Source organism: Myotis nattereri (assembly GCF_964212035.1).
Source record: "Myotis nattereri genome assembly, chromosome: 1".
NCBI lineage: Eukaryota > Metazoa > Chordata > Mammalia > Chiroptera > Vespertilionidae > Myotis > Myotis nattereri.
This window is the reverse complement of record NC_138075.1, coordinates 58,972,612-58,982,447: the sequence shown is the minus strand read 5'-3', so window position 1 is coordinate 58,982,447 and position 9,836 is coordinate 58,972,612. Positions and strand designations below refer to the sequence as shown.

The following is a 9,836-nucleotide window of genomic DNA, read 5'->3' as shown; positions in this document are numbered from 1 at the left end:
GTGCACAAAAATTTGTGCACTCGGGGGGGTGGGGGGTCCCTCAGCCCGCCCTATGCCCTCTTGCAGTCTGGGACCCCTTGGAGGATGTCCACCTGCTGGCTTAGGCCCGCTCCCTGGGGTTCGGGCCCAAGCTGGCAGTCAGACATCCCTCTGGCAGACTGGCAGCCCTCGGGGGATGTCCACTTACCAGCAGGGAGCAGACCTAAGCTGCAGTTGGACATCCTTAGTGCTGCTGAGGAGGTGGGAGAGGCTCCCGCCACCACCACTGTGCTGGCAGCCATCAGTCTGGCTTGTGGCTGAGCAGAGCTCCCCCTGTGGGAGCGCACTGACCACCAGAGGGCATCTCCTGCATTGAGCGTCTGCCCCCTGGTGGTCAGTGTGTGTCATAGTGACCAATCATTCCCAGTCTTTCTGCTGTTAGGGCCAATTTGCATATTACCCTTTTATTATATAGGATAGAGGCCTGGTGCATGGGTGGGGGTCGGCTGGTTTGCCCTGAAGGGTGTCCCGGATCAGGGTGGGGGTCCCGCTGGGGTGCCTGGCCAGCCTGGCTGAGGGGCTGATGGCTGTTTGCAGGCTGGTCAAGGCCCCCCCAGTGGGGACCCTCATCCCATGGAGGTTTGGCCAGCCTGAGTGAGGAGCTGATGGCTGTTTTCAGGCTGGCCACACTCCCTTTAGGGTGAGGGGTCCCCACTGGGGTGCCTGGCCAGTCTGGGTGAGGGGCTGAGGGCCATTTTCAGGCTGGCCAAGCCTCCCGGTGACAGAAGCTCCCAGCCTCTCCTTTTTTTTTCTTCTGGGATTTATTTACCTTCTATAATTGAAACTTTGTAGCCTTGAGTGGAGCTCAGAGCTGGCCAGGGTGGGCGGGAAGCTTGGCTTCCTCCATTGCCAGGGGCAACCAAGCCTCCTGCTCGCTCCAGCTCCGTGGCCATGGCTGGCTGAAAGCAGGTATCTGGGGTTTATTTATCTTCTATAATTGAAACTTTGTTGCCTTGAGTGGAGCTCAGAGCCGGCGGCAGCAGGCGGGAAGCTTGGCTTCCTTCATCACTGGGGCAACCAAGCCTCCTGGTTGCTCCAGCTCTATGGCTGCCGGCCACCATCTTGGTTGGGTTAATTTGCATATAGTCGCTCTGATTGGCTGGTGGACGTGGCTTAAGGCGTAGCAAAGGTACAGTCACTTTGCATGTTTGTCTTTTATTCATGTAGATGAACTAGAGGCCCGGTGCATGGATTTGTGCACCAGTAGGGATCCCTTGGCCTGGCCTGGGGGAATTAGCAGAAACTGGCTCTCTGACATCCCCGAGGGTTCCCGGATTGTGGGAGGGCTCCCGGGTGTGTGGGGCCTGACTTGCTCAGTCCCGATTGGCTGGACCCCAGCAGCAAGCTAACCTACCGGTTGGAGCATCTGCCCCCTAGTGGTCAGTGTGCGTCTTAGCGACTGGTCCAATGGTTGAAGGAGCGGTTGAATACTTAGAATATTAGGTTTTTATTATATAGGATATTCATATATATTCTATATCTATATATACATATATATGATGTCAACCTTAAAAGATTCTAGAAAACACGATTCAAGCACACATTTCACTTGTCAATAGAGCGACTGTATACTAGCTATTCTCTTGAAAACTTCTCTGGACAATCCCAAGAGGATGCGAATAAAAACAACAAATAACGCTTAAGTAAGATGGATACAGTTTTGACTTCATGGCTTCCCGGGAAGGGTCTTGGGGACCCTCAGAAGTCACCAGCCCGCACTTTGAGAACCGCTGTCCTAGATTCCGCTCCAGGTAGCAACTGAGGCAAGAGCAATAGATCATCTCTCTGGGGGCAGACATATTCGTGCAGGGGCGGCCGTGATCAGTTCCTTCCTGGAAAAGCAGGCGGGAGCCCGGGCGAGGGCAGGGGCCGCATCCTGGCTGCCTGGGGCTGGGGGGCCCTCCAGCAGAGTGACCGTGACCCTGCGACCCGAGCAGGAGGTGGCGGGGCGGGCCTGGCCTGGCGGTTTCCTAAATCCCAGGAGAAGAAAGGGACGGACTTGTAGGGCAGCCCGGCCGTCTGTCACTCAACACCGCCGGGGTCCCCAGCACCGCGCGGACGGGGCCGCACATGGCGCCTCGGGGTGCGGTGGAGGGAGTGAGCGCTGGCCCAGCGGGACCAGAAACAGGCACCTGCCCTTGAGGGGGCCTCGGGCGCCCTTTCCTTCCTTCCCGATGTCAAACGGCGCGCGCAGGCTGTGCGAGTGCCTCTCCCCGCGGCCTCTCGCGCCCCCGCGCGGCCTCTGCCGAGAACTGCACTGTGCTTGACCACGCGGAGCATCAATAAAGATTTCTGCTTCAAACAAACAGGAAGTGCCTACGGAGGCCGGGCGGGCGGCGGGCGGCGGGCTGGGCCGGGCATGAAGCCGGGCGGAGGCCGGGGCGCGGGCGGCGGCGGCGGCGGCGGCGATGAGCGACATCGTGGAGAAGACGCTGACGGCGCTGCCGGGACTCTTCCTGCAGACGCCGGGGGCGGGCGGGCCCGCGGCCGCCAGGGCGCCCTTCTCCTCGCGGCTGGGCGGCCTCATCCGCGGCATCACCGCGCTCACCTCCAAGCACGTAAGCGCGGGCCGGGCCCGGCCGGAGGTCGGGGCGCCCGGGAGGCCCCGCGCGGGGAGGCCGGTGTCCGCCGGAGCCAGGGGCTGGCCCTCCGCGGGGCTCGGGCAGCGTGTGTCGGTGCATCTCTGCGTCCGTGTGGACGCGGCACTCTCCCGCCGGGACTGACAGCTGGGAGGCCGGTGTCCATGGGCCGGGCCCTGACGCCCACTCGGGATCGGCGGGCAGATCGCTGGTTCCTGAGCCTGCAGGTGTTTCCTGGGCGCTGAGGTGGGAAGAGACCATGCATGTGCCATAGGTTGTTGGGAGGACTGGGCGAGACATCACGGCGTGAGAATGCCAGCGGGAGCAGGTGTCAGCACGCACCGCCCGCCAAGTTTCTCCCTCCTCCCCTCCTCGGTTCCTTCTCTCCCCCAGCTCGCCCTCTGCGGATGCCACCCGCGGGAGCAGACCCTGCCATCTGAACCCGCTGTCAAGTATCTTGGGGGAGCTTGAGGTGTTTAGTTAGACCAGTGGTCGGCAAACTCATTAGTCCACAGAGCCAGATATCAACAGTACAACGATTGAAATTTCTTTTGAGAGCCAAATTTTTTAAACTTAAACTATATAGGTAGGTACATTCAACTTTAAATTAACGGTTTTCGTCTTCCGTTTTTGCTTTTTCTTTGTAGCCATCTCAAACAGGGCACCTAAAAAATATTTCATTTTATTTTTATTTTAAAATATATTTTATTGATTTTTACAGAGAGGAAGAGAGAGGGACAGAGAGTAAGAAACATCGATGAGAGAGAAACATCGATCAGCCGCCTCCTGCACACTCCCCACTGGGAATGTGCCCGCAACCAAGGTACATGCCCTTGACCAGAATCGAACCCGGGACCCTTCAGTCTGCAGGCCGACGCTCTTTCCACTGAGCCAAACCAGTCAGGGCAAGTGTTTCATTTGATAATAATAAAGCCACCAACACAAAAGAATTACAATTCTTAAATTGATGACAAAAATACCTGTAGGATTTGCAGCTGGTTGGAAAAATACAGGTAACTTTATGCTTCGAGTAGGTACTTTTGTCACCCGCGCACCATTTGTGGACCCGACTAGTACTAACCACTGCACAATGAGACTGCTGACTGACTGGCTCACTCAACTCCTGCATGAATCCTGCATGTCCCCCCCGCCCGCCCCCCTCGCCCCTCTCCCCCCTGCACTTGGTATCCCGGGGCCCACCTGCGGCGTGTCTCCCATTGCCCAACCAACCGACACCCCCCACTTCTTCTAACGCCCAGGCCAAAAACTGACTTCTGCGCATGGGCCACGAAGTTTCAGTCGCTCTGTAGGTGTGCGCCCGCACGTGGTATTTTGTGGAAGAGCCACACTCAAGGGGCCAAAGAGCCGCATGTGGCTCGCGAGCCGCAGTTTGCCCACCACTGAGTTAGACCAATGGGTAGGGCAAAGAAAAAAGCATAATTCTTCCAACATGTACAGTTTACTGCGTGAGTCACTGCCTCAGATGGGCTTTGAAGATGAGCAGTTATTTTGCAAGTGATTACATTCCCACAACTTTGGGTAGTTGCACAGGTTGTGCAAGATACTCATTCAAAGCTTCAAGGAGCTTGTATCTTTACAAAATCACGTTACTGTGTCATAATTTGTTCAGTTGTTTTTATGGAAGAGGTTATGTGGGAGACACGGAGGAAACAGGAAAACACACTTTCTCTTCCCAGGGAGTGGGTCGTTCATCTTGGGCTTGGACGAGTAGAAGAGTATACAGTGATGTAAGTGCCAGGAGAGAGGGAAAGGCAGCGAGGGAAGGCTTTTCTTCAGAGTGCTCTGGGTGTTGAAAAAGTTCTTTTAAAACTGAGATAAGATGCTGCTGTACTGGGGAGGGTCTGCTTCACATTCAGAATTCATTATTTATGGACTTAATATTGTCTTAATGTTTTGTCCTTTGCTAATTTTTATAAGATGCTGAATGAAATAAAAAAAAAATTTGGTGCCCTGGCTGGTTTGGCTCTGTGGATAGAGCGTCGGCCTGTGGAGTGAAGGGTCCCAGGTTCGATTCCGGCCAAGGGCACATGCCTGGGTTGTGGGCTCAATCCCCAGTAGGGGGTGTGCAGAAGGCAGTCGATCAATGATTCTCTCTCATCATTGATGTTTCTATCTCTCTCTCCCTCTCCCTTCCTCTCTGAAATCAATAAAAACAAATAAAAAATACGTTAAAAAAAATTTGGTCCCAAATTGAGGTTTGAAACTATATGTAAGGTATCTATATGTGGTAGTGCTTTACCAGTAGTTCTTGGTTAGCCACCAAATGGACACCTGTTAATTCAATGTGTAATTTAAAGATAGCATTATATTAGCCAAAAATGGGGCCACTTTTCAAGTGCCTTTAAGAAGGTAAAATACAATGCAGAGAGTGGAAGTGGCCACATTGATGTATTTATAGGGAAAGGTGAGAAATAAGGAGAAAAAGATAGAGAAGAATATAGTGTAAGGGAAACAGACTGATTTTGTTTCTGCCTTACCCTGTTTCTCTATTCCATGAAGGCTTTTTAATTTTAAGGGAAAGGTGTGAGAACCTTTTTGTTGGCCACTACATGAAGAATTTCTTTTCTTTTTCTCCACTGTTTATTAAAAGAAAAAATTTTTTTCCTACTAAACTGTCTTTAAGGGGTCAGTAACTGAGTGAAGAAAGAGGAAGATGGGTTAGACTGGAAATATATATTCTTTCCAAGAATGAGAGACTGAGGATTGGATAAATGCCTTTAAGCAAATCTTAATGACATAATTTTTATAACTCTCCTTTAAAATAATGTTTATTTTTATTGAAAATATTGTTAATTATATTTTCCCTTTAAAAATACTGTTACAGCCCAGCTAATGTTGCTCAGTGGTTGAGCATTGACCCATGCACCAAGAGGTTGCCAGTTCGATTCCCAGTCAGGGCACATGCCCGGGTTTCAGGCTCAATCCCAGTAGGGGGCCTGCAGGAGGCAGCTGATTGATGTTTTTCTCTCTCTCCCTTTGTCTGAAATCAATAAAAACATATTAAAAAAATAAAAAGTTTTAAAAATACTGTATAGTTTAAAAAGGCAGTTGTTCATGCATTTAAATATGCTCACTTTTTCAGGAGGAAGAGAAACTAATCCAGCAGGAACTAAGTAATCTGAAAGCAGCTGTTTCTGCTCCTACAACAACACTGGTAAGTTTGCATAGTCAGCGTCAGCACATTTGGAATTTGAAATCTGGTCCACTGTGGACTCCAAAGTGACATCTAATTGATCACTTGCTAAAATCTAATTTATCACAATCAGTTATGGATGGTAGCAAGTCAGATGTTAACTTTAGCCTTTTATTATTGACTGACTGCATGGAGCAAGATTTGCTTGACTAAGTTATTTTAGTGCCAATGTGATGATAATTTGCATAAATGTGGCAATACTCCTGGAACCCTAGTGCTGATCTTACTGTTTTAATATTGTGCTCTGTAAAAAGGTGAATATATGTCATTTAAATTAATATTATCAGATCCAAATTGACACATTGTAGATCTCATTTTACTGTTATATATCTTCGAGTATAGGTTTATATATCTTGGAGTATAGGTTGACTGACTGACAAGATAAAAAAAATGTGTTGTTTTTTTTTGCTATAAAACTAAGTATATTGCCTAGCAGCTAAATCACAATCCAGTTGTTTTTAAACTTGGTTCTACATAGTTAGATTTTTCAAACAGCATTAATTTCATCAACTTTTTTGTTAATCCTCACCCGAGGATATTTTTTCCATTATTATTTTATTTTAATTTATTTTTTTTAGAGAAAATGGGAGGGAGGGAAGAAGAGGGGAGAGAGAGAGAGAGAGAGAGAGAGAGAGAGAGAGAGAGAGAGAAACATCAATGTGAGAGAGACACACTGATTGTTTGCCTCCTGCATGTATCCTGACCAGGGGCGGGGGATCGAACCTGCAACCCAAATATGTGCTCTTGACCAGGGATTGAACCTGAGATCCCTCCGTCTATGGGCCTACACTCCAACCACTGAGCTAGACCGGCCAGGGCACATAAACTTTTTAATGAGTGGCTACTTTATGCAGGTCACTATAGGACTGTTCCTACATTGTTAAATTAAGACCTATGTGGGTTTTTTTCTTTGCTAATTTTAATATGGTTTCACATAATTAGATTTTCCCAAGCAATATTTACTCAACAGAGTTTTAGTGAGTGCTTTCTGTATGTAAGTCACTGGGAATGTTCTCCCTCTTCCTCTAATAAAAATATTGGGTGATTATTTTGCATGAGTACATGCCTGTACGTGAATAGCACTTGTAAAGTCTGAGAGAATGTATATATTTCCTTGTATGATCAAAATATGTGGACAAAGGAGACTCAAAACATAACTAATTTGATGTATCTATGTATATATGTTTGTGTGTGTACATAAGTCTGTGTACCTATAATATCGTGTTTCGTAGTACTTGATAGGAATGTTAAGCAGAAATGGTTTCCCACTTTTTTACTATGTTAGATTTCCATTTTCTATAATTGGCATCAATAAATATAATTTTTCTTGCTACCAGGCATAAACCTGGTGAGGGCAGAACTAAGATAAATAGGTGGAAGTTAGGAAGGGAGATGTTATAATTATGGCCATCCAACTATGGACATGCTTTACAGGGTAGTCTGTCCCTGAGGTGGTCATGAAGAGGTTGGGTGAGTTTGTTAGACAGTTGTAAAGAGAATTCCTGCAATGGGGGATATACCTTCTTCTCTAAAACTAAGAGAATAGCAATGTCTGTAATATAAATGTAAGTACATGATGACTTTTGAAAAACTCTGAGATAAATGTTATAAAACCAAGGTTGATACTTAATGGCTTAAGTGAACACTTTCACTCCTAATTTATATAGAAGCCCTTTGAAGAGGGTCTTCCAGTATCTTACAAGCTTGTGTTTTTAGTATTTGTAGTCTTAATGTGGTAATGAATTAGTTTATATTACTTTAAGTACAAGCGACCTGAATTAAACCTTATTCCCCTAAGATTTTCCTATGGTTTCTTTTTAAACTCTTTATTTCACATATATACATATATAATAATGAAATATTAAACATTATTATGCTTACATTAAAATATTTTATTGTTTCTGGAATCTCAGAGGGAAGGTAGTGGTGGGTGGGTGGGAAAAGATCAACATAAGAACTTGTATGCATATATGCATAACCCATGGACACAGACAATAGTGTATGGTGAAGTGGGATGGGGGCGGGCTAGAAGGGGTCAATGAGGGGAAAAGGGGACATGTAATCTCTTCAACAATAAAGATTTAATTTTAGAAAAATCATAAAATATTTTGTTTCCTAAGGATTTGTGATTCAGTAATCCTATAGTATACTAACTTTAATTTTTAAATATTAGAAGTCTGAGCTTTTTTTTATTTTGAAACACATTTTATTTTTATTTCTGATTAAACATGCTATAAGTATTTAGAATGAATACTCAGTGATGCAAATACTTAAAAATGCAAATATATTAATAGAATCTTCTAACACAACTTATTCACTTGTGTTGTAAATATTGAAAGACCCAGTTAAAAGATTAAAGATTGGAATGGCTCTACCATTAATGAAATCATGTCCTGTAGTTCATAATAATTGTGAGAGTTTTGGAAAAAGAATGCCTATAAAGCTAACTGTTGAATGTTACATACAGCATAATAATTCTGAATAATTCACATGCAATTATTTATTATTTTTGTGTGTTTTTTCTAATCCTCACTTGAGGATTTTTTTTTTTTTTTTTTTTTTAAGAGAGAGTGGTAGGGAGAGGGGAAAAACAGACAGAAATATTGATGTGAGAGAAATATATTGATTGGTTGCCTCCTGCACGAGCCCTGACCATGGCCTGGGTCGGGGAGGAGCTTGCAATTGTACCCTTGACTGGAATCGAACCCAGGACCCTTCGGTCCGCAGGCCAACGTTATCCACTGAGCCAAACTGGCTAGGGTGAAATTTTGTTTTTAAATGTGAAAAATATTTTATGACAGAAATTACTACCAACTTGTGGGAATTTTATGAATGTTTTCAGTTGATAAAATATATTAAAATAGTGTGCTGCATTCTAGAAGCCAACTCACATTACTGTGGGCAATATTTTTTCTGAGGATCAATCATGTGTCTCATATTATGACCAAATTTTATATGAGAGTCATCTAGAATTATAAATAGCTACAGTTGATTTATTTTATAGTATTGTGACTAACAAAATATTGAAATTATTTTACTAAAATGAATACTGTTGGTAGTTAAGTTAGGGAACAACTATTTTTTTAAATATATATATATATATATATATTTTTTTTAAATATATTTTATTAATTTTTTATAGAGAGGAAGGGAGAGGGATTGAGAGTTAGAAACATCAATCAGCTGCCTCCTACACATTCCCTACTGGGTATGTGCCCGCAACGAATGTACATGCTCTTGACCGGAATTGAACCTGGGACCCTTGAGCCCGCAGCCCAATGCTCTGTCCGCTGAGCCAAACCAGTTAGGGCTTAATATATATTTTATTGATTTTTTAGAGAGGAAGGGAGAGGGATAGAGAGTTAGAGACATCGATGAGAGAGAAACATCAACCAGCTACCTCCTGCACACCCCGCACTTGGGATGTGCTCGCAACCAGGGTACATGCCCTTGACTGGAATCGAACCTGGGACCCTTCAGTCCACAGGCCAGTGCTCTATTCACTGAGCAAAACTGGTTAGGGCTATGGAGCAACTTTTATTTATAAAGTCTGACTTAAGGTGATTAATTTATCACACACACACACACACACACACACACACACAAACACAAACTCTTTTCAGTGCCAGGATTAAAGGATTTCCTTGTTAAATGATTACAACAGAATTAAAATATAAAACATTCTATTTATTTACACAGTTACTGGATATTTTTCTTTTCAGAAAACGATGAAGGAATGTATGGTGAGACTTATATATTGCGAAATGCTTGGATATGATGCTTCCTTTGGCTACATACATGCAATCAAGTTGGCACAACAAGGAAACCTTTTAGAAAAAAGAGTAGGTATGTATGTGTTCAAGACTTAATGTTGCCTTTAAAGTTCCAATTACTATATAAACTGAATGATGGCAGGTATCTATATATATAAAAACCTAAGTGACCATTAAGACCAACTGGTCGACCAGTTGCTATGACGCTCACTGACCAGCAGGGAGCAGACA

At 45.1% G+C, this 9,836-nt stretch overlaps 1 protein-coding gene across 1 annotated transcript in view; it reads left to right on the top strand.

Annotated features, from left to right (window-relative positions):
• Positions 1-2,384: 2,384 nt before the first annotated feature.
• The window catches only part of AP4E1 (adaptor related protein complex 4 subunit epsilon 1), a gene marked incomplete at its 3' end in the record, with an annotated part of 71,544 nt that continues 64,092 nt past the window's right edge, over positions 2,385-9,836 (top strand). Inside the window, exons 1-3 of the mRNA XM_081097982.1 lie at positions 2,385-2,597; positions 5,722-5,793; positions 9,555-9,678. Coding sequence (XP_080954108.1) covers positions 2,448-2,597; positions 5,722-5,793; positions 9,555-9,678 — 346 coding nt within the window. The 5' untranslated portion in view covers positions 2,385-2,447. The remainder of the gene's footprint in view (positions 2,598-5,721; positions 5,794-9,554; positions 9,679-9,836) is intronic.